This window comes from Diceros bicornis, chromosome 41 (genome assembly GCF_020826845.1).
Source record: "Diceros bicornis minor isolate mBicDic1 chromosome 41, mDicBic1.mat.cur, whole genome shotgun sequence".
Lineage (NCBI taxonomy): Eukaryota > Metazoa > Chordata > Mammalia > Perissodactyla > Rhinocerotidae > Diceros > Diceros bicornis.
The window spans coordinates 642116-666172 of NC_080780.1; the positions used below are offsets into that span (position 1 = coordinate 642116).

Sequence of the window (24057 nt, forward strand, 5' to 3'; positions counted from 1 at the left end):
GCATAAGCAAAGGTGCAGAGGTGGGATTGAGAAAGGTCTGCAGAGGACAACGAATAGTTCAGTGTGACCAGAATAGTAAGTTTCCACTTCGTTTTTGTCTTGGTTTTTGGAAAGCTTTGAATGCCACATGGGAGAGTTGGGACTTTTTTGAGTCCATTGAATGAATTCAAGTGGAATAATATGATGATTTTTGTGTAAAAATGGGCCTTAGAGATCAATTCACCCATTGCTTCTCAAGAGAGGCAGACTATCGACATTTTGGGGGGACAATTCCCTGGTGTGTGGAATTGTCTCATGCTATTGCAGGATGTTTTCTCCTGGCCCCATCCATTAAATGTCAGGAGTGCCCCTGCCTCACTCATCACTATGACAACCAAAACAAAATACCCCCAAGCATTTCCAAAGACTCCTAGGTGGTAATACCACTCTGGTTAGGAATCATATCTTTCAGTCAAGTAAATTGAAATACCAAGAACTCAAGTCACACAGGGAATTCAGGACCACAGCCCAGATTTCCTAACTCCCAGTCTAGTGTAAACTAGTATTTTAAAAAGGAGACAATGAAGGCGAAGATGAGGAAGGATTGTGACAAAGAGGGATTTGAGAGAGAAAGGGCCGTGAGAGGCTAATGCCACAGGACAGATATAAGGTGGGGAGGTGGTAGAGACAGAAAACAAAGGACACCCTGTGGGAAGAAGCCTCAGCGAAGCGGAGAGGTGTGGAGGAAAGGGCACCTGGGACTTGAGTCAGCAGATGGGAGTCCCAGCTCTGGCTTCTCCACAGAGGAGTTGTGTATCATTGCCCCTTCTTTCCCTTTCTAGGGCCTCATTTCCTTGTCTGCAAATGGAGACAAGGGGACTAGATGGCCACTGACGTCCGTTCCAGCTCTGTGATTCTCAGAGTCTGTGAGGTTGAGTCACAGTCCCATTAACAACACAGAGGGAAGATGAGCCAGGTGGGGAGGATGGCAGGTTTGCCTTTAGATGAGCTGATAATGAGTATGGAAACAGCAGGGTATCCAACTGGAAATGACAGGTAAGCAGACAGATATATGAGACTCGGGAATAATCAACGAATTATTTTCATAGTCCGTGATTTTTCTGTGTCAATATGGCACAGGCAATGGGGAATTAGCTACAGATGTTTCTTATACCACAACCTTAGGAATCAATATTTCCTGTTCACATTCATGAGTTATTCTCTTGAGTGTTGCTCAGCAATTGAATTTTTATAAATTGCGCTTAAGGACAGAATTAAAATCAGTTTCTATATTCCAAATCGTAAATGGTAAAAATTTCTCTCAAGGGCGGGCCCCGTGGCTTGGCGGTTAAGTGTGCGCGCTCTGCTGCTGGTGGCCCAGGTTCGGATCCCGGGCGCGCACCGACGCACCGCTTCTCCAGCCATGCTGAGGCCGCGTCCCACATACAGCAACTAGAAGGATATGCAGCTATGACATACAACTATCTACTGGGGCTTTGGGGGGAAAATAAATAAATAAATAAAATCATTAAAAAAAAAAAAAATTTCTCTCAAAACCCCAACAATAGGTTATTAACAGAGAGACTGTTAAACATCTTTTGGGTTAGTCTTGACCTCACCTGAAAAATTTTCAGGCAGTTTCCTGAAAGCAGCTGTCAGGAATATAGGATTTTATGTATAAAAAGATCATTATTTGACACTTTAACACGCATTTTAATACAGTGGCATATCTGTCTGTAATATATTTAATGACCAACAAAACAGGCCTTATCTCTGCTCACAATGTTCAAATGGAATTGGATAAAGATAAATAGAAAGAACATTCCAGGCGATAAATATCAGATCCCAAGTATCAGTAGGGAAATCACTGAAGGTCAAACTTATCTTGTTTAAACTGCAATTCGCAAAATAAATTAACATTAACAAGGAAAGGTAACAGAAAGCATAGTTTTCATTTCTTTTTCACCGCCTTATCTTGGTCAAGTTAGAAAATCATTTGTCATGGGAAATTTCTGAAAGGGTACACACAAAAAAGCTTAACAGTAATGGCCTCAGGAAAAGGCCAGACTCTGACAGGGAAGAGAAACTGACTTTTCACTTTAAAAGCAGAAGTCACTCTTAGTCATTCTTTGCAGGAGGCTTCTCTGATGAAAAAAGTCGTTTCATTAGCTCTGATGCCACAAGAAGTCGTCATTCAGGAAGCTTGTCTTTGGGGAGGGTGACTTTTCTGCCATGCTTCTTAAAACTGGTAATTTTCCTCTTGATTCCACGGAACCTATGCTTGCTTAAAGTTTTGGTTGGAAGTTTGTAAAATTCAGACACCTATAAACTTTTTAATGATAACTGGTATGTAATGAGTATAGAAAACACAGACACAGGTGGAAAAGAAGTTAAAATCCCTCATCTGGAGACACTCCCTTGTACACATAGAAATAAAAACTGAATCATGTTGTCTGTGGTTCTCTATCCCAATTTACCATTACAGGACCTTGTGGACAGTTTCCATGCCATTAAATTCTTCTATAATATTCTATCCTGTGGATCTACCCTAATTTATCTCAAGGCTTTCTTTGTACATTATGCTTATTGCCCACTTTTTACTGTTATAAATATGTCGAACAACCCAAACGTAGGTCTCTCATTTTTATTTCCTTAAGATAATTCTGAAAACTTTGTTAATGATCCATTTTTAGAATACAAAAGGAATCTAGAAATGAATCATTTGGGCCTTTCCTCTGAACTTGCTAATGTTTTTTATCATCGAGTCCCCAGCATTTTCAAGGAGAGTGTTAGCTGATTATTAACCCAAATTCAGTCTAAAACCTATAATTTTCCATCACAGCTTAAAAAACCACCAATTTACATTTCTAAATTGCAACACAGAAGAGAAGCTTGTTTACCAGTCACTGAAAACTATTTTCTGAGCATATCTATTTTGTTTTTTCTAGAGAGCTAATGTTTGAAGTTTTCGCATTTGCAATTGTGATTAAAGCTATCTCAAAATCAAAAGGAAAAGAAATTCTAAAAGTAGTCCTTACTACAAGCTGGAGTTTACCCAGTCAGAGAATAGTCCTAGCATGTCAGGGGCACAGCAGACCACTAGGGTCTCTCTTCTCTCTGTTTCTATCTCTCTCTCTGTCTCTGTCTCTCTCTCTCTCTCTCACATACACACACACACACACACACACACACACACACACACACACATGCCCCTGAGAAACTCAATAGGACAAAATGCATCCAATGCCAGGGAATTTAATGAGTCATATAATTTTGGTTTTAAATGGCAAAATCCAAGTTTGCAGTGAGATCCAAATCAGTCACTCAGCTGATACGAGACATTCTTCAGGATGGACCATTTAGTACCACTTCCGGGCTGCAAGGATCCTAGTATATATTAAATTCTAGCCCAATCTGAGACTCTGAGAATCTTCTCCAGCACTCCCTGAAATTGTCTCCATTCCCATAAATTCCTAGCCCCTAGTTGGAAGAGAACATTTCTATCTAAGCCTCCCGTCCTCCCGCTCTCGTCTGTAGGCCATCCAGTACCACTTTGTAATCACCTCCTTTACCCTTGGCAGATGTTTCTGTGGTGCAGGGACCCCACAAGCCCTACCTCTCCCTACCCGTGTTATTTCTTCTGTTTCGCTCATAGTCGTCTTGAAGCTTATTCTTCAGTCAGTCATTTACCTTCAGGTAGCTGGCATTCATCTGGTTTCTGAAATTTTTCAGTCTGGCTTAGTTTTTACCAGTGAGCACGTGACCTCACAGGTAGGCACTATTTTCCATAAAGCATACCTCCAGCACAAGAATTCCCCATGACAGCCAGGAAGAGAAGTGAGCCTCTTCCTGTTTCAAAGCCCTATTCATTTCAGGGTAACCCACCAACCATTAGACATCTTCGCTCGGGGTGTGACAGCAGGCGTCACAGAGTTCAGTGCACAGCCAAGCCTTCATGAGGTCTGCTCTCAGATCTGTCTGCTTCCCCAGTTTCTCTCTGTAACTCATCACTTAGATAATCTTCAACTGAGTGGTCTTTGAGAATCCTGTCTTTACAGCATCAAAAATATTCTAAACACACATTAAGGCAGACTGACAGAATTCCCTCCAAGGAAAAGAGCCATGTCATTTCAGTCCCAGAAAGGTTTTATATATTTACTAATTCATGGAGAAAAATGAGAACCAAGGAGATGCAACATTGCATATTTTAATAATCAGCAAACCTTTCTTTTATCACTTTGCATTGTAACCATTTAATTGAGACTGGAAAGTGTGGTTGCAGAAGGACAGCTTAAATCTTGGTGTCTGGCTACACCAGCTGAACAGAGCTGAATGCTGTGACATCAAAGTGAGAAGTCCTCCAAAGTGCACAGAATCTAGTCTCTTGTCCCTGAAGTAAGCCATGGGCAAAGAGAAGGACCAAGAGAGAAAAAGGATAGATCTGCATCCCTACTACTTCCAGAAGAGCAGTTCAAAGACTGCCACATACAGATAGTGAACTGGTAGCACGTCTCTGCATGAAAACGATGTTATTCTTGTCTGTCTGAAGTGTGGAAGTAGGACCCAGAGTAAAACCAGCAATGACCATGTCTTTAATTAGGAAGCCCTAAGTAATCTGTCCTACTTTGTCATCTGCAGTATCACACATGGCCTGGTCTTAAGTGACCACTTTGAGATTGACCTGGCCTTTCTGGACCTTATAGCATACGTGCCCATCACCTCTCCTGAATTCTGTGTGAATGAATTGTAGGCTGGTCTCAGAGGCAAAATTTTCTTTCCTTTTTTTGTCTGGATGTTTGGGCTCTTTATAGGTATCTTACAAAGTAATCTTCAAAATTCTTAAATATTTTTAAAGCCTATTTTAGTATTCTTTGCCAAATATCATAAAATAAGTCATACTCTATCCCAAACCCCATATATCTGGTGAATGCACTTCAGTGTGGAAAATCTCGAGTGCCCCAGTTGAAATAGCTTACTCTGCAGGAGTCCTTAAGGAACAACATGTATATGGAATCAGGGTAAAAAGCTCATTGTCATGCTCTAGAAACTAGGGGATTTGTTAAAATTTAAACTTGAGCTAAATTCATTATCACAAATATCAGTTTTAAACTAAGCAAGTTATTTATTATGTGAAGTTTGGTCAAAATGCCCAACCAAAATGAAGATACTGGATGCAGGCAAGCAGTATGGGAGCAGCAAGCGATTGCTTTGCAGTCAAGCATTAGTTAGAATCCTGGTTCTATCTCTTAGAGTTGAGAATTTTAGAAAAACTTAATTTTCTCTGATCCTCAGTTTCCCCTTTTTTAAACTAGGATTGATAATGCTTATCTTACAGAGTTTTATGAAGAGTTACCAGCCTAGAGAATGGAATAACAGGCACTACACAAAGAATGGCCACTCAAGTGAAACAAGTGCTGTTTGAGAGAGCAAGTCCATTCTACGTTCAGTTTTGAAGTTTAGTGCTACCTTTTGGACATGAGGGTTATAAACCTACCTTTACTAATAATATTTATCTAGCATTTATCTTTTTAACATATCTGTGAAAAGAAATGTTTCTTGGTCTATTCTGTGTATTAATTTGATTTACATTCATGACATTTGGCACAATTACTTTCTTAAAAACCATAATATAGCACATCAACCATTCTACTTAGTCAATTTTTTAAAACTTGCCCATTTTCCATCACTTTGAAGATTGTATCTTCATTGCTTCTTTAATTTAGGTGATGTCAGGGTCTTTTACCCCTCATATTGAAAAATTGGTGTCAAAAGACCATCTGAAATTGATGACAGATTTCCAATGCTAATAATTTTATTTTGAAATTAGGCCTCAGAAGTCTCTAGAAACAGAGGAGCCTCTTTACTGGGCAGGCCAGGACACAGTCTAGTAGCTGCTATTCGAAGCCAACATCAACATGAGTCATTGCCACTGGGTATGTATCGTGCTTTTTGAACCCTGGAAACCAAAACTTAGCCTTGTTTTTCTTATAGTGAATCCTTTAATATTGAGGATTCTGTATTTTTTCTGCTCTTTTATGGTATAGTCTACTCCCCACCCTTTGCTCCCATCCTCTCCTTTGCCCCTTTTCCCTTCCCCTTCCTCCTCTCTTTGTCTTCTCTTCTCTGCTCTCTTTCAGACCACATTCCCCTTCTTCTTCACTCCATTCAGTGACTTATTAGCTGGTCCAGGAGAGCATAGTTAAATGAGGTGATGGATTTTGTTGCTGTTAGGTGCAGTTTTTAATTTAGATCTCTCTTCCTGGGTGTGCATGGGGATAAGTTAGCGCAGACTTCATTCCTAACGTCACCTACTTCTTTCTGAAACACATACCACTTGTATCAAGGGGAATGAGGTGAGCAAGTCTAAATGGATTTAGAAAGTTCCATTGTCACTACTGGGAAATCAACCCATGGGCACTGGTGGTGTCGAGTGCTTAGAAAAGGATTTCTTTGAACTCAGAAGAAATCTTTTGCTATAATAACTATGACAAAATGACCAGGAGAAGTTAGAAGAGAGAGAAGTCCCCTCACGGGAGAGCTATTTTATTCTCCTTCACCTGTTCACACAGGGATGAGTTAACACCCAGTTAAGTTCCCGGAATATTACAGATGATTAACTTAGATCTGGTTCACTTTTAGTTTGATCTTTTAAAAATAATAATGCTATTATGTCACAGAAAAAACCCTCAAGAGCTTACGTTTTTTGATGAGCATGCTACCTGCCCTTCCAACTCCTACATTAATCCTGGTATCAAGCAGCCATTTTCCAATCATCAGAGAAATTATCTCTGGGCTGCAGACTCAACCACAACTCTGCACTTTTGTCTGTTTCAGCATATAATGACAAGATTGTGGCATTTCTTCGCCAGCCAAACATTTTTGAAATGCTGCAAGAGCGTCAGCCAAGCTTGGCGAGAAACCACGCACTCAGGTAGGGGCCTGTCCCTCACCCTGTAACTCCAGGTGTCTCCAGCTAGTTTTCCAGGTGAGGCTACACATCTGTGGAGAGAGAGCATAAGTTTTTGATGCATTTTATTCATGCATTTAAATTATAACTTAAATACTCAAAATGAAGAGTCCAGGGGGTTCTAATGTTCTCAGAAGTGTCACAATCAGAGATAGCCATATTTTCAGGTTACATATTATTCATATGATGCTAAAATGATTTCCATTGATTTGGAGGGAAGCACAGAAAGGGAGCAAAATAGGTTTTGTTTAAAAATTTTTTATGTAAAGCACCATATAAATTATTTTTATTTTTGAAATAGCCTGTTTAATTGTGAACAGGATATTAGATGAGCATATTCAAAAATAAACAAGCAAGCAAACAAAAAGTATCATATATGTTCTAACTACTTAAATCCTATTGTCCATTAAGGTCATCTTTGAATGAGTGTCTCAGAAACTCTGAATCACTTCATTTGGAAGGGATAGCCACCCAAAGTGATAAAAAGGGAAAATATTCTCTGAACTTAAATCCCACTTTCTCACCAAGATATGCAAACATCTCTCTCCTTCAGTGTACTGCCCAGCATTTCAGAAGCTGGTGATGAATAGTAGCCAAGTGTGTCCCCTTGGAGTTTGAATTCTTGCTCCAGCACTTAGGGACTATTGATTGACCAAGGCATGTTATTCAATCCTCCACCCTTCGTCTCCTCATCACTGAAGCAGGGTTGCAGTGTGGGCGTTGTGGAGTTGTTTAAATGGGGATGTGTGTAAAGGATCAGGCAAGGTGGGCGGGAACGCAGCCGCTGACTGCCTCTAACTCCTCACCTCCCATGTGGTGCTCTCTTGAGTCTGGCTGACAACTGTGATACCCTACTTTGGCTTCCTCAATGAATCACCAACACCTGAAAATAGCCTCTTTGCTATTCAAATCTTCATTAATCCTGCCAAGAAGGATTGTTCACTGCTCTTTCCTCTCTACCACCCCCACATGGACACCTCTTTTCCCTGTGTTTTTACTTTATGTAAATTAGAACCAGCATGTCCCCAACTGCCTGTATTCTCAACTCCTCCCTCCTTCTTCATCTCCACATTTAAATGTTTACCACCTCACTTTCTCTCTTCCAGCCCTTCTTTTCTCTTCTCCCTGCCACGGGGCCTACATTTGGGTCCTCATCATTTCTCTCCTGGACTTGGCTGGGGTCTCTTAGAAGATATCCTCTATCACCCTGCTATAACCAGAATTACCTGCTTGTAGTACAGATCAAATCCTATCACTCCTGCCCTTCAAAACAGCTTCCATGGCTCCCAGTGTGTGTGAAATAAAGTCAAGATTTCTAAGCACAGTTGCTGGCCCTAACCTAACTCTCCATCCTGCATTAATTGTTTCCTTCTGGTGTCTTCCACCTCCACCAAACAGGCTGTGTCCTCGCCTACCTCCACCCTTCCTGGAATGGCTTCTCTTTTAAGGACATCTCATCCTGTTTTAAAGTCTCAAATCAAATGCAAAGATTCAGTGATCAGGCAGACTTTAGTGTTTCTTTTGTCTTGCTTTAACAGCATTCTCTTTTGTACCTCTGAGATATTTTTCCATTATCTCATATTCTATCACATACTTATGTCTCCCACAACACTATAAGGTCTTTGGAGCAGAACCTATATATTCCTTGTCTTTGCGTCCACTCTGCCCCCTCAGAACCTGGTCCTCTACTTTGAAGACAGAAAACGCTAGTTACTTTTAGAATGAATGAAAGGTTTTTAGCATGAACAGATGAGCTTTTGCATGAGTAATTGTCACGTCCCCTTACGTTCAACTCTGCCCAAGTTTCTGTGCCACGGAAGGCAGTGCCACACTCAGTCGTATGGGTCATTTATTTGTGGGCTGCTCTTTGACTCACAGTGCATAATAACTTAAGGGAATTTCCAGGGGATTTTCGGAGAAGTTGTACTACCTGAAAAGTTTCTGACATATTGCTGCTCTTGAACATTTTTATGTTACTGATTCTACCGCTAAGTTACTTGAGTTCACTGCTTACTTTTTGGAGCAATTTGACCTCCCTATAGACACTAGAGTCACACTTAAATCATTTTAAAAGTAAAAAAAAAAAGTAATCCCCTGTGTAAAAGAGTAGAATATATTTCCAGAGGGAAGTGAACTTTTCAGTCCTGTTTTGTAATATCACGTTATAACAAAACCCAAGAAACCTTAAAGGTTGTGTCGCAGTGTGGAATTGTATAATTATGATTTTCCAGATATGTGTGGGGACCTGGAATCAGGGCACGTTGAAATTGGAAAAAGCATGGAAATTATCTAGTATAGAAAGTAATAACCTTTTTAATGTTGTAGACTCCTTTAAGGATCTGAAGAAAACTGTTATGGACTCTCCCCCACGTGTAAACATAAATCTTTGCATACATTTCAAACAGTTAATGGACCCTAAAGGACCTATGGACCCCAGGTTGAGAACCCAAATATCTCCTCAAAAACAGAAGGCCCACAGTGACGTCAGAAACTGACTGAGAGGCTGTGGAATTAAAAAGGCAGAATGGCAAGAGCAAGAACTTGCTCTCCAAGGGGTCAGGCTTAAGGGAACCAGCAAGCTAGGCACTGCTCACTATGATGGGGCCTTTGCCTGCCCCTGGATGTGGTGTGAGGGTGAGTCAGCTCTGTTTTAAAGGTCTGAAAGTTGAAAAGAAAATCACCTCTCCCCAGGACCCTGCCCAGAGGAAGAACTTACTGCTTCCTCTGTGGTCCCCAAGTGGGGATGGTGACCCCTGTTCAACCATTGCTATTCTCAAGAAGCCATGGATCCACTGTCTTGAGTCCACAAAACCAGTTGCTGGAGGATGCGTTCTCAGAAAACTGTGCTCAGCAGACAGCAGTGAATCATAAAGAAGCCACACGTGGAGGGGGAAGATGGAGCCAGAAAACCCGGAGGTTAAAGACACTGTTAACTTTAAGGGTCGTGGTAGCAGTCCTCATTCATTCATTCTTTCCTTCAACTAGTGCTTTTACTGTGCAACCATTCTGAATCAAGATTGTGTGTCCAGTAGCAAGCACAACAGACACAGGCCCTTCTCTCATGGCACTTATAATGTACTGAGAGAGACAGATGATAGACAAGTTTGGTTTGTTTGTGTTTTTAAGCCAAACATATAGCTATGGAATTGTCAGGGTCATGAAGGACATGATCAGAATTCAGTGATAGGGGATAATGTGCTGGTGCTGAGGAAGAGGACTTAGCGCCTAGGCAGAATACGTGGAAGGCTTTCCTAGGTAGGCGGCACTAAGCTGAAACCAGAAGGGTGAGAAGGAGCCGTCCCCGAGATGCAAGGTGAGGATGACGGGGAGAGTGTGTAAAGGCCCCCAGGAGGAAAAGCTTTATGTAGGTGAAGGATGAAAGAAGTCCAGAGTGGCTCAGGGGTAGACTGGGAGGGAGATGAGGGACCACAGTGCAGGTGGAGGGAGGGGCCTTGTCAGCAATGGGGAAGAGTTGGGATTTTATCTGAAGTGCAGTTTTATTTGAGAAGCCATTAAAGAGTTTTCAGCAGGAAAGAAAAGATGGTTGCACTTGTGTTTTTAATGACCCCTTGGGCTGCTCTGTGGAGGATGGACAGACTAGAGGTGTGGCATAAGACAGAGAGGGGGCCACGTGCGGGGCTATGATATTAATCTACTTGAGAGATGATGGTTGTACAGATGATGGCAGAGCACGGATGGAGAGGAGGGAGAAGCTTGTGATGATCTTGTGAGTGCAAAAACAACAGAAGCTGATGACGGTTTGAATGTGGCGATGAGGAGCCAAGAGGAATTGGGAATGACAGCCAGGGGTGGGGCTTCCTCAGGCTAGTGGATAATGGTGTCTGTCTTAGTCAGTTTGGATGCCATAACAAAATACCACAGACTAGGTGGCTTATAAACAGCAGAAACTTATTGCTCAGTCTGGAGGCTGGAATCCGAGATCAGCGTGCCAGCATGGTCAGAGTGAGGGCCCTCTTCCAGGTTGCAGACTTCTCGTATCCTCACATGACAGAAGGGACTAGGGAGCTCTGTGGGGTCTCTTCTATAAGGGCACTAATCCCATTCATAGGGCTCCACACTCAAGACCTAATCATTTCCCAAAGGCCCCACCTCCTAATGTCGTCACATTGGGCATTAGGATGCCAACGTGAATTTTGGAGTGTCAAACGTTCGGACGGTAGCAGGACTGAGACGGGGAAGATGGAGGGGGAACTGGCTTGAGTAGAAGAAGAATGTCAAGGATTTCCTTTTGTATATTGAGATTTGAGGTCTCTGAGGCCACAAGTAGAGATGTCAAGATGTCAAGGAGGCAGGTGGCTCTACTGGCCTGAGCTCTGAGGAGAGTGTTGCTCTGGAGTTTTCCTGATGGGCACAGGATCTATGTGGGAGAGGCAGATGGCATTCTCACCTTCAGAGATCTTCCCCAGTTCTCAGTGCCTGTGGGACGGAGTTCCAGGGTATTTTTAAAATATACCCACACCAAAAGGTCAAGTTCATTATGTTTTTGCCTGAAAATAATGCAAGTTATGATGAAGATTTGGATTCACATTATTATAATCAGAGAGAGGAAAAAGTTGTATCTGCAGTATTTTTCTAAATAGATTTTTTTGAAAATCATCCATTGGAGGAACCTGAGTAAAGGGTATACTGGATCACTCTGTATTAATTTCTTACAACTACACGTAACTCTAAAATCATGTCAAAATAAGAATTTAAACAAAAAAGACAGAAAAAAAGTTAAATATCTTAAAAAATAAATCCTTAAGGCTTCCCAGATTTCTGCTGCATCTCTTCAAGAAAGGGGAGAAATTTAACTTCTTTGAAGCATGCATACAGTGGAAGGATTCTTGGCTATGGTGTTTGTAATATTTGAATATTTGAATGTCAGAGAATCAAATTACAAAGTTCCTTTGATCAAAATAAATGTTATTTATCCAGAGACTTATTGGAATAATTTGCCAGGTTGGAGTTGGAGGTAATGGAAAAGGGTCAGAATGCGTGAATTGTAATTAAACGGAGAGAAATTGATGCCTGTGCTCAGACCAACCTGGGAGACTCTCATGTGTTCTGGGAGCCAGCCCTCTTTGTGCCCAGCCTGGCCTTATGCATTTTCCGTCAAGCACAAGGTTTCTCAAGAGACAGCCCTCACTCTTTCCTCTCCCAGCTTCCAAGGCACCCTAAGCCCACAGTCCTTCAGCAGCTCTCTTTACCCGGCTCCACAACCGACTGTCCTGGCTATCCGAGGACCTCCCTTGATGTGCTTCTCAGCCTCTGTCTCTGTGTGAGTCTGAGGAAAGGCCGTCCCTTGTAGAGCATCGTAGAAACCTGCAATACGAACTTAAAATACCATGGAATACGCTGGACCTTAGGACATCGCTGTTCAGCCGTATTGGAAGAGGAAAAAAGGGATCCAAAAGGGACTTATTCTTTAGTGTCTGAGTTCGTGTGTAATTCTTATTTTCTTTCCCACATTATTCTAGGGAGAAAATCCATTACATTCGGACTGAGGGTAATCATGGGCTTGAAAAGTTGTCCTGTGATGCAGACCTAGTCATTTTGCTGAGGTGAGACTGAAACAGTGTTGGAAAAGCTGCCCTGGGCAGTTCTCCTCCACTATAGCTGAGACTGAAACACTTGCCATTTGTTCTAGAAGATTCTACTGGCTGCGACTGAAGTAGGCCCCCTACCTTATACCTGCTATCCATCGCCTTCTTTACATTTACAATGGGGGTATCAAGAGCTATATATAGTACTTGGTGGAGACTTTGTTTTAGGATTAACTAGGGTTTAAAATGACACTGAGAATTTGCATGCTGAGATGTGCCTGTCTTTTTATACTAGATCTGAGTCTAAGTGCTGTTGTTGCCTGGTGAGAACTGTAACTGCTGTCACCCCAATTTGTGAACACTATATCATGGACAGAGAACTAACTTTTTTTTTTTCACTTTGCAGTCTCTTTGAAGAAGAAATTATGTCCTACGTCCCTCTGCAGGCTGCCTTCCACCCTGGGTACAGCTTCTCCCCCCGCTGTTCACCCTGTTCCTCCCCTCAGAGCTCCCCAGGTAACTTGAGCATCTCAGTCTGCCTCTTGTAAGTGGCCATCTATGTTTCCACCAGACGGAGGTGGAGGAAGGGCACTTGTGATTTGTCCTCTCTCCCGTCACCCCTCTCCATTTTCTGATGGAAAGCACACTGTCTACATTGGGTGTTGACAAATTGCCGCCTGCTTTTGTAATACCCACAGTTAGAATGCATTTTACATTTTTAAATGGTTTGAAAAAACTTTTTACAAAAACTATTTCGTAACGTGAAAATTATGTGAAATTCAAATTTCAGTGTCTATAAATAAAATTTTATTGGAATCCAGCCACACCTGTTTATTTAAGTATTTTCTATGACAACTTTCACACTACAACAACAGAGTGAAATAGGAACAACAGAGACCATATGACCCAAAAAGCCTAAAATATTTACTGTCTGGCCCTTGACAGAAAAAGTCTGCCACCTCTGCTCTACATTGCTGTTGTATTCCAAGCATACACCCCAGGCATTTAAAAGGAAGAGCCCTTGCTGAAACGTTCTGCCTTATGATTCAGAATGTTATCAAAGACCAATTTTGGTAACTTTTCTGTTAAATTGTAAAGGGGTTCCTAGGTTACATGGTTACTAGGGACCACCATTATGTCCCCACAAAGATGCCAAAGAGTTTTCTTACATGATGTGAAACTGTTCCCCCAAAGTTTTCATTATGTATTAGAATGAATTTACTCCTAATCCAAAAATTCTTTTTAGGTATTTTCCATTCCAAATGAGGAAATATATATTGAACTGTTTAGTGAAAAAAGAAGATATTATTTCCTGGGTTCATCGAGATAATTAGCTTAAGTCAAATCCATACCCCCAAGCGTGATCCAGATATTGGAGAGCTTTTCCCCATTTGTCTGGTTTGCGTTATCACATTGTTGTAAGTCTCTGTGGTAACCCCAAATTTCTTTTTACAACTTTAAAAATAAAGGAAGTTAGTTTGAACAATTTAGTAACTTCCTATCTCATGATCTCTAAAGTCAGAGTCCAAGCTTGGCTTTTGAGGCCAGTGGGGAGATTCAGAAGAGAAAGCGTTTAGCAATATGCTCTGTTTCTCAGAAGGGGTGTCTCACTCAGTTAGTGTCACTCAGTAACTGCCATAGGTCTCTAAAATTAAAATAGCTGTTAGTTTGACTCCTCCAAGTCGTGTCATTCAGAACTGTCTCTTAGAGGTAGTTTTGCTAATTGCTAAAATCTGTTTTTAAGTCAGTATCTCCTTGTTACTTCCTCCAAACAAGTGTACCGATGTTATTGTTAAGGAAATGCCCAATGCGTGCTTCCTCTGACATCCAACATAGCTGAGATGCCGTGGCCTGGGAAAAGGAGGACCAGGAGCTTTGTCAGAGCCCACATCAGGACAATCAGATGTTTCCAGTGCGCACAGGGTGACTGACTTTTGGGGAGCAGAGCCTTCCATGTGGGGGAGCTGTTGGTCTGCATGATGATCTGCCATTTTGTTGTAGAGATTGTCCCAGTCTGATAACCTGTCTGCACTTTGGTCCAAACCTTTGGCAGTAAAGTGTGATTTTAACATCATTATATGGGAGAGAGATCATTTTGCAAATAGAAAGATAAGAGAGTATAAAGAGTTATTTGTTAAATGAGCATGATCGGGATAACTTTTATAAAAGGAATCAACTTCCCTCATAGAGACATTACTGATGCCACGAATCCAAGCAATCATCCAATTCATCTTGTCAAAGTGCCTACTTCTTTATCCTCCCAGCGCTGACCATGGGGTCTTAGAGGATGTAGTCCAAAGACTTTGATGTTACATTTTACAGTTCCCATTTTTTCCAGACCTTTATGAAATGTACCTGGGTGCTACAGTGATAATGAATCATAGACATTTATGCCAAAGTACTTTGTGAAGCATAAATTATTGGAAACATGCGTAGCAGGGGCCATGAGGCTAGTGGTAGTGCCAGCAGCAGTTCAAGTCATGTTATAAAATATACTGTCATCTGCTGGACAGAAAGATACACTTGCACCTACAGACTTGTATCTGGTTCTACCTGTATCCTGAAGGCTGGCATTTCACTGAAGACACTTCTTTTCAAGTGGTGGCTGTTGGTTCCCTCACACCCCACCTGCTGCAGGGCCCAAGGGTGGGGCTTGTGCCATCCGTGCTTCCTCGCTTGTACCACTGCACTGTATCTCCCCTCCTAGCTGCTGTCATCTACCAACCTTCTCCCATTCTCGGACTGTGGCACCTGTCTCGTAGTCTCCCTCTCCTTCCCAAGTCCTTCCATCATCCTGGATGACTTCTGCATCCACGAGGACACCCATTCAGTTCCCGGGCCTCCAGTTTCTGGCCTTCCTTGTCTGCAGTGACCTTCTCCTCCTCCGCCTCAGCCGCTTCTTCCCACAGCCGCCTTCCTGCCCTTGTTATCATCTCTAAAATCACTGACTCAAGCATCCTGCTCCGTCCAACATGCTTATTCAACTACTCCCCCTATTTCCATTCTTTGCCCTCATCAGGAGGAACTCTCCAGTTCACGGTCACCTCTCCTTTCCTTTCCATCTCTCCCTATCTGGCATAGATGGCACAGTTCATCATTTCAGTAACATCCTTGCCAGCACCCTACACCCCGCTGATCCTCTCCATTTCATGTACAGAACGCCACCCCTGGTCAAACTTACTGTCTTCTTCCTCTACATCTATAGTCAGGTATTCTTGGGAAAATTCACCTGATAGAGCAGATTATTAATTATGAATTAGTCATCTCTCACTTCACATGGACCTTGAAAATGCAAAAGGAAATTCTGCCACATTTCTCCGGTAAACTTATGTTTTCTCTACTGCTGTTTCAAACGTTTCCACTTCCCTCAAACCTTCAGCCCCCTGTGTCTCTCCTAGAAAATGATATCCCTTCTTCCTTCACTGAGAAAATTAAAGCCATTAGGCAGAAGCTTTCTCAGATGCCTGCTACCAATCCTGCACACCTCCCCAGCCTGACCCCACCCTCTCCCCTTCATGCCTGTGCATTAGAGGAGATTTCTTTACTAAGGTCGTCGTGGCCTCTGGGCACCCCGTCCAGTGGGTAATTCTCAGGCCCTCCTCCTGGTCTTTCAGCTACATTTAATGTTACCGACTGCTGTCCCCCTTCAATCAGCTTCTGTGACACCACTGTATGCATTTCATCTACCTCTTTAGCCACTTTTGCAGACTCATCTTTCGCTTCCTGTCACCCTCAAGATTCAGTCCCGGGTTTTTTCTCTTCTCTCTCAAACTATGTCTCTTTCCAGTCAAACATTCAGAGGTACTGCCATCAAAGCTCATGATCTCCCCACAAATTTGTCTTTTTTCCATTGTTCCCCATCTCAGTGAATGTCTCCACAGTCCATTCAGTTACAGACTCTGAAACCCACCTCTCCCTCACCACCTATATCCAATCCATTCCTCCTAAACACATCTCCCATCTGTCCACTGCTCATCTCTGCTGATACCACCCTAGTCCAATTTAGCCTGTGTGAATCCACCATGGTCCCCTCCAGTTTTTTCTCTCTACTGCAAAAAGACTGATGTTTTCATAACTCAAGTCACACCATGTTAGCACCCGTGCAATGGCTTCCTATTTGCTTAGCATTAAACAAAATTGCTTAACAGAGTGTACCTTATCCTGTTTGATCTGTCTCCTGCCCGCCTCTCAAGCCTTGTTTTGCATCACTTTTGTCCTCGCACCCTGTGATCCAGATAAACTAGAGCACCACTTTCCATTCTGCCACAGGACCTTTGCACACACTCTACCTAGATTGCTCTTCTTTTCCCAGCTCATCTCTTCTTCTAGTTAAAACAGAAGCCTTTCCTAACTCATTCAATCCAATTCATGCCTACTTACTCTTCAGATATTCCTCAGGGAAGCCTTCCTAAACTTGGCCAGAATGTTCTGTGGTCTCAAAGAACTGAGTTCCTTGCCTTCATGGGTAGCAATCATCTCAACTTGTAATTATGTTCTCATTTCTGTGAGTTTGTTGGTATCAGTCTTCTCTAGATTATAAAGTCAATACTTGGAATATAGTAACTAATAAAGAGTTAGTGAAGGAGCAAACCATGATTCTGGCCATCTGTAAAACTTGGAGAAGAATGTTCTTTTTTCCATTCCTTTTTCATTAAAAGCTGTGTAAACATAATAAAGCATTTACAAAACAGTCTAAATGATACAAATACTCTCTTCTATATAGAGTCAAGGAATTATTATCATTATTATTATTATAAATTTTGCTTCTGTGGTGCAGAATAACGTAAACTCCTAAATGCTCTGGGCCCTAGTGGACAGATATGTTTATTTTTGCATCAATATCAATACAGTTAGCAAAAGACGACATACACGTATATTACAGTCCTAGTTGCCTCACTGTAGTTACAATCATGTCTTGTAATATAGCAACTTACAGGAAAAGTTTAGTCTGGTTTGATCTATGTTGTTTAAGATATTTAAGTACAATTAAGCCAAGAAATGTGCTCATCAACGTATTTTTAAGAGAAAGACAACTTGAAATGGAGTGGAAGACATATTTGTTGTCATCAGAATTCATTTTTCTCCTTATTATAGTATTTCTGTTTATTATAAGAGTAACTGAGGGAGTGATGGAAATCAAGGGCGACTTCTTGAAGAGGAAAAGTGTGAGGACACAGGAGTGCCTCTGGCTGCCCTTCCTCTACCATGGCTCTGCCATTTGTTCTTGGATGAAAAGCGGTGACCTTCAGCCATGTACTTCCCTCTGCAGGTTTGCAGAGAGCCAGCGCAAGAGCCCCTTCGCCCTACCGGAGAGACTTTGAAGCCAAGCTCCGCAATTTCTACCGGAAACTGGAAGCCAAAGGATTTGGTCAGGGTCCAGGGAAAATTAAGTGAGTGCTCAGTGCTTGGCACTGAATTCAGATGGTAGATTTTTCTGTCTTTTTCTCCCCTAGCCTTTGTAATATTTTTTGGAGATTGGATACATGGTGTGGTAGCAGTTATGACCATAGAAGGGAGGAAGGAAAAAAGGAAGTTGGAAAGAAAGAAGAAAGGGAGTTAAGAAAGTGGAAGGGAGGCAGGAAAGGAAGGGAAGAGAAGAGAAGGAGAGAGAGATAGGACAGTAGATTTCAGACAAAGGCATGTATAAAATCAATGGTCAACATTTTCAGAAAACAAGGAATTGTGAACTAAATAAAAAATCTTATAGTTCCCTTTACTTATTCTTGGGACAGATTTAACTCATTAGCCAAATCCATAGCCTCTTTGTAACTTTGTAATTAGAGTATAAGTAAAAAGTTGTGTCTTTTTTCCTTCTGGGTTTATTATTTTCATCTTGAAAAGCCGAACCTAAACTCAGGAATCCAACTTAAAGGATTCTTTTTGGAATTGATCTAAAAGAATCCTAAAAGTAGTTCCATAGAGTGGAATGTATCCAATTACGAAAGTGTCCGTATTGTCCTTGTGCTTTCAATGTTTTGAAAAGAGTGTTAAAATGAGTCTGTCACTGAACTGGTGGGATCTGGCCCTCGTCGGAGAGGCTGGCGAGTGAGACCGTAAGCCTGGGCACTCACAGCTCGGCTAGAACACTCTCCAGCATCGGAGCTGCAGAGTCGCTGCTCAGCGCCCACGTGGCTTCTTCTCCTCTGCAGGCTCATCATTCGTCGAGACCACTTGTTGGAGGGAACCTTCAACCAGGTGATGGCCTATTCCCGGAAGGAGCTTCAGCGAAACAAGCTCTACATCACGTTTGTTGGAGAGGAGGGGTGAGGAACCAGTGGTTTTATGCAGACACCTCAGTGGGGGTGAACCTGAGCCTCCGGATTTGGGGTGATTTTTCTCAAGAAGGAGCAGGGTGGCTCTAAGCCTTTGCCCCAAGTGATTCTGATCAAGTCCTCCCAGGAGGCCTTTCTCTGCAGGTATTGCCAAGCTTTAGGTTTCACGTTCTTTAAAAGCCTAAGATTATTGGCATGTGCTAGAATCTGATATTATATGTCAAAGTATAAGCCAAAACTACAGTCCTCAGCTACTGGATCTTTACTTTTTCAGGTGGCGTACAGTTCTGAGTATCTAATCAAAGAATTCTTCCTCCTAGAGTGCACATAATACAACTACATGCCAAATTATTCATATAATTTCAGTGATTTCATGGAAAACCATCTCAACCGTGAAGGGCAAGCCCACCTAGGAGGGCATATCAGAAGGAACTTGGAAGCTTTTTGGTTGACACACATGCACACATGCATGCACACATGCACTGTTGCAGGAATTCTTTTGTGCATCCCACAACAAAGTCCTTGTTTTTAATGGCCCAGCTGTGTGTTTTATCCAGTAGGTGTTACATGATCAAAAAAAGGTTAAGGAACACTGCCAAAAGAGTTTACTCGTGGCCATCAGAGTAAGAACATCCCCAAACCAATATGGCATCCTCATTTTCTACAGCAAATTGATACTTCCATTGGGATCCGCTGTAAAGAGCCAAGGCTAGTCTCTGCTTTCCCCAGCACCGACTCTGAAAGAGCACACTTAGCACCTGGGTAGAAACAGGTACTCCACCTCCCGCACATAATGAGCTTCCTGGGCCTCTTCTTCCTTTGCAGCCTGGACTACAGTGGTCCTTCGCGAGAGTTCTTCTTCCTTTTGTCTCAGGAGCTCTTCAACCCTTACTATGGACTCTTTGAGTACTCTGCAAATGATACTTACACGGTGCAGATCAGCCCCATGTCTGCGTTTGTGGAAAACCATCTTGAATGGTAAGATCTGGAATTTTCACTTTCTTATGTTTGAAAGGTCTAGGCTTTCTTAGAAGTCAACAGCATTTCTTGAGAGCCACAGAGGGTGTTTATGAGGGGTGCTGAGAGTGAATAACAAAGCACTAGAAGGAAGACTCTGTTAGTCTTCACCCAGAATACAAAATAAATTACTAAGGACACTGCACATTTACTATCAACTGCAAATTGGTGGAAAATACAGTAATTGCCTTTGGAGGAAATACTAAGGTAAGTAGACATTGGTCCTGAATGTTGATAATTCTACTGAAATCGTGAGAGTCCTCAGAGGCTTCTTGGAGGTAGTCTTGGGTTTGAAATTCTGTGACCTTGGACCAATGGCTTTAGCACTGTGGACATCAGCTTCTGCATCTTACTGTAAAATAAGGCTGTTGGGACAGATGATCTCTAAGCATCCTTCTGACCTGAAAATCCAATCTCTTTGGTTCTCTCTTATTGAGGCATCTATTACCGCTCACTGATATGTGTAAGGAGATAAGTATCAGTCCATTCTGTGCAGTTCTGTGGGTGAGATACCTCAGATATAGGTATTAGAAGTCTCCAGAAAGCTGCATGGGACATCTAGGATGCATGCACTTTCCTGCTGTGTCACCACCACATCTGATTTGAAAATTAGCCCTGCTCTCGCTGCAGGTGATTCTGCTATCAAGAGAGAAATGAGTTCTGGAGACTGCTAATGTGGGTTCTTATCTGACACTGCTTATTTATAAAGCCTTGCAACGTCTGCTGGTGACGGGAGCTTCTGGGGTATTACCTGGGCCTGCCGGGTTTATCCCAGTGTTTTGGTTTGATAGCATCAGATTAACCCACCTCTGCTAAGGCTTCAGGCTATTGCACGTGCCCTCTCTCTCCAAACACTCTCAGCTCTGAAGTTCTTGGGCTAAGGCAGGAGTGTCGACACCGACACCGTGTGTTGGCTCAAGTAAGAAACAAAAGGTGCCCTTTGTTGTTCTTGTCCCTGTAACTTATCAGTAAGTGGATGATGAGCCTGTGAGGCAGAAACACACAGACGGAGGCAGGTGGAGCAGGCAAGTCACCAAGGAGGGGACTTCTGACCCTGAGAATTGAATGCCAGCTCTCCTTTAGACCACATTCAGGTAGAGCTCATTCCAACCGTAGAGAGTGCTGTAACCCATGACATAAGACATGTGTGTATGCAGATTACACTTAATATCCCTCAATTCTCTCTTAGTTTGTGAGCATGAAATTTAAGGTGGTGTCCTAGAGATCATGAATTGGAAGCAGCAATCAATAAAGAAATATTTTCACCAAATATCATACCATATAGGACAATCCTAGGTGTTGTGGGGCTACCTGCATTAATTTAGCAATTATAAATTAAGCACATATTGTGTGCTGGGAGGACACAAAGATGAAATGAGCAAGATCTCTGTCCTCAAGGAGCTGAAGTGGAAGGAACACATGAGTAAACCAACAATTACGATACAACATCTTAAATTACAGGTTATACATATGTAATACGTGTGTGTGTGTGTGTGTGTGTGTGTGTGTAAGACCAAAATGCATATATAAGCCTGAGAATTGTACTATATCACAAGGAAAAAAATGTTTCACTTAGCCCAAGGTAACAAAAGGGGCATGGGGAATGAAGCCAAGGATCTTATAAAAAGAGGGGATGATTGCACCAAGTCTTAAGGGACAGTTGAGTAGGAGACTCAGCAGAGAAGTGCAGAAAAGACATGTCAAGGAGCCAAAATTGAAAATAAGAATTGGAAGGTGTGAGAGGGAATGAAGCCTTCGGCAAGCAGTGTAGACGGACCGGAGCAGAGAATGACCTGTGGGGTTGAGGTGGGAAAGGAGGCTGGAGACGGAAGAGAGAAACAGATGGTCATATCCGCTATGGAAAATACTCTAATTGGGTTTGTATTTAAAAAGTAAATCTTGCCATAATGTGGAGAAAAATTTGAGGAGGTAAGACAGGAAAGAGCCAGACCAGCTCTGAAGCTGTCGATAAGTCAAGGGGAGAAATAGAGGGTCAAAAACTATGGCACAGCAGGATCCAAGAAAGAAGAGGCTGAGCGTGGGGACGTCTCAGAGGGAGAAGAGATTGAACTAGTTGGTTCACTGATTGAATGTGGAGGTGAGGAAGAGAGAGAATAAGTCAAATTTTCTGGTTACACAATTGGGTAGATTGATACTATTAACTGTGAGGGGAGTTATGTGAGGTAGATGATATTTAGCGGAAAGATGAGGAATTCGCTCTTTAACAGGTAGAGTTTACAGTTTCTGTTATAAACACAGGTTGATGTATTAATATGTAAGTGGAACTATGGCCCTGGTAAGCAGGAGAGCAGCGGGGCTAGAAATGGAGATCTGGGAGACACCAACACAAGTGGAGTGGCTCAGCCGTGGGCAGAGATGAGAGCCCTCAGAGCTTGTGCAGGTGGAGCAGAGCTGAGGCCCATGACGAGGTGGACCACACTGATGTGTAAGGGGTAGGCAGAGTCAGAGGTCCCCGAGGGCAGCTAAGAAGGAGTGGCTCAGAGCCTGGGAGGGGGGTAACGAGAGAAAGAATGGGCCTGGTGGAAGCGGGAGGTGCTCAGGAGAAGACCTGATGGTGAGGGGAGGAGGTTATGAAAAGGATGGAAGGGGTGCGTAGGCAATAGAATGGGATCTCCAGAGGTTCAGAGCATAGGATTGGAAGGACAGAGCTTAGAACATCAAGAGAGTAAGAGCATTCAGATGACCAAGGGAGCTGCATTTGGATCGTGGCAGAGGAGAACAGGGGTAGGTGCCATGGTGGCATGAATGGGACTCAACGTTCTGAAGAAAACCTTGGGGTCAAGCATGGTTCAGTAGAGATGCAGAGTAAGACCACAGGCAAAGGCCCAATGGAAGGCACAGAAGACTCCCTGGGCTTGTGGCCTTCTCATTCTTGACTTGGCCTCAGTCACTTTCCACTGGGGAAGGCGCCTTGCCAGCTGCCCAGCCTCTGCTGTCACACTGACTTCGTTTCCTTCTGCTCATCTCTGCCATGAAGTGGCTGAAGAGGCTGCGTCAATGTGTCAGTTACGCTTTCTTGCATTGAGGAAGGAAACTGTGTGATACATGGATGTTGTAAGAATTAGCAAAGTTCTCTGGATGGAGCGCTTCCAAAGGTCGGAGGCCCAGAAGTGCCTGCCCTGGAGGTGCTAGTTAACTGCGTCTTTCCAAAGGAAAGGACATGAGGACTTTGGTCCACGACATTCCCACTCGTGTTGGGACTATTTGCTGTGTAGCCCGGAAACAAAATTGCAGGTAGCTTTTGACCAACTGGAGATCTAAACAGCTCACGCAGATGAGGGTTTCCTTTCAGGGCTGCGCGTTGGATGGCCACTTGCTGTGAAGTGGGCAGGGACCTCTGATCCAAGGCTCCAGCTCTGAACCTTTAGTCCCTGAGCCCTGGGCTGGCAGAGAAGCCAGGATTTGGAACCAGCACAGGCCCCGGATTGTATCATGAACATCCTCGTGGAGACTGACTCTTCTCTCTTCGGTGCCTCAGAGGTCCTGGGCGAGGGGAGGGGATTTCCTCCGGGTGGTCACAGCCACAGCTGAGCGAACTTGAGCTACTGTGCAGAGCCTTCTTTAGCTTTGAGCAGGAAGCCCTTTTGGGCAGTGGCATCTCAACCAGGCGAAAACACTGCTGCTGTTCGTTCCAAGTACTTTCTCACTGGCCGTGCTTGTGCCTTGTGGCAAATGGTTTTACAAAGAAAATGCACAGGGTTGCATCGCCTATGCGCCTGAGTGTTTGGTCAGCTCTTTGGCCAGCATTTTAGCGAAGAGCACAGAGGAGGGCTCACAGCTGGATGAAGTCACTCCGGGCCTTGCACAAAGTGTGGCCACAAGCCGGTGCTGAGGCCCGTGCCTGAGGCTTTGTCCTGTTGCCCCGCAGCCAGGAGGGCAAGGACACTGAGGAGACCTGAACCCCGAGTTCTCGAATCTGATGGCCCAGCCAGATGCTACTTACCTGCCCCCAGGATGGGCGAGGCTGCGGCTGATCTCAGATCTAGGTGCCTGGCCCTCTGTCCTTCCTCACGACCCAGGACCCCTCAGCCCATGATCCACACAGCCTGTGGGACGCTTACTATGACCAGTACATCACTCATGAGAAAAGAGAGACCAAAAGATTACAGGGCTCGTAATGGTAACAGCCTTGACTTTGTAAAGCTGGAAATTGTCCCTGACGCAGGACAGGCTGGGGCAGGAGTCCATCTGGAAGGAGGAGTGACCCGTGCTCCCTGCCCCCTCTTCACTCTGCAGATGGTGCTGCAGACCAGAA

General features: G+C 43.2%; 1 protein-coding gene across 1 annotated transcript in view; it reads left to right on the plus strand.

The window, feature by feature from the left end:
* Window positions 1–24057, plus strand: part of HECW1 (HECT, C2 and WW domain containing E3 ubiquitin protein ligase 1) — a 223173-nt gene that overhangs the window by 156383 nt on the left and 42733 nt on the right. Inside the window, exons 15-21 of the mRNA XM_058534679.1 lie at window positions 5807–5912; window positions 6814–6910; window positions 12427–12510; window positions 12899–13008; window positions 17762–17882; window positions 18642–18755; window positions 19590–19742. Of these exons, the coding sequence (XP_058390662.1) occupies window positions 5807–5912; window positions 6814–6910; window positions 12427–12510; window positions 12899–13008; window positions 17762–17882; window positions 18642–18755; window positions 19590–19742 (785 nt within the window). The remainder of the gene's footprint in view (window positions 1–5806; window positions 5913–6813; window positions 6911–12426; window positions 12511–12898; window positions 13009–17761; window positions 17883–18641; window positions 18756–19589; window positions 19743–24057) is intronic.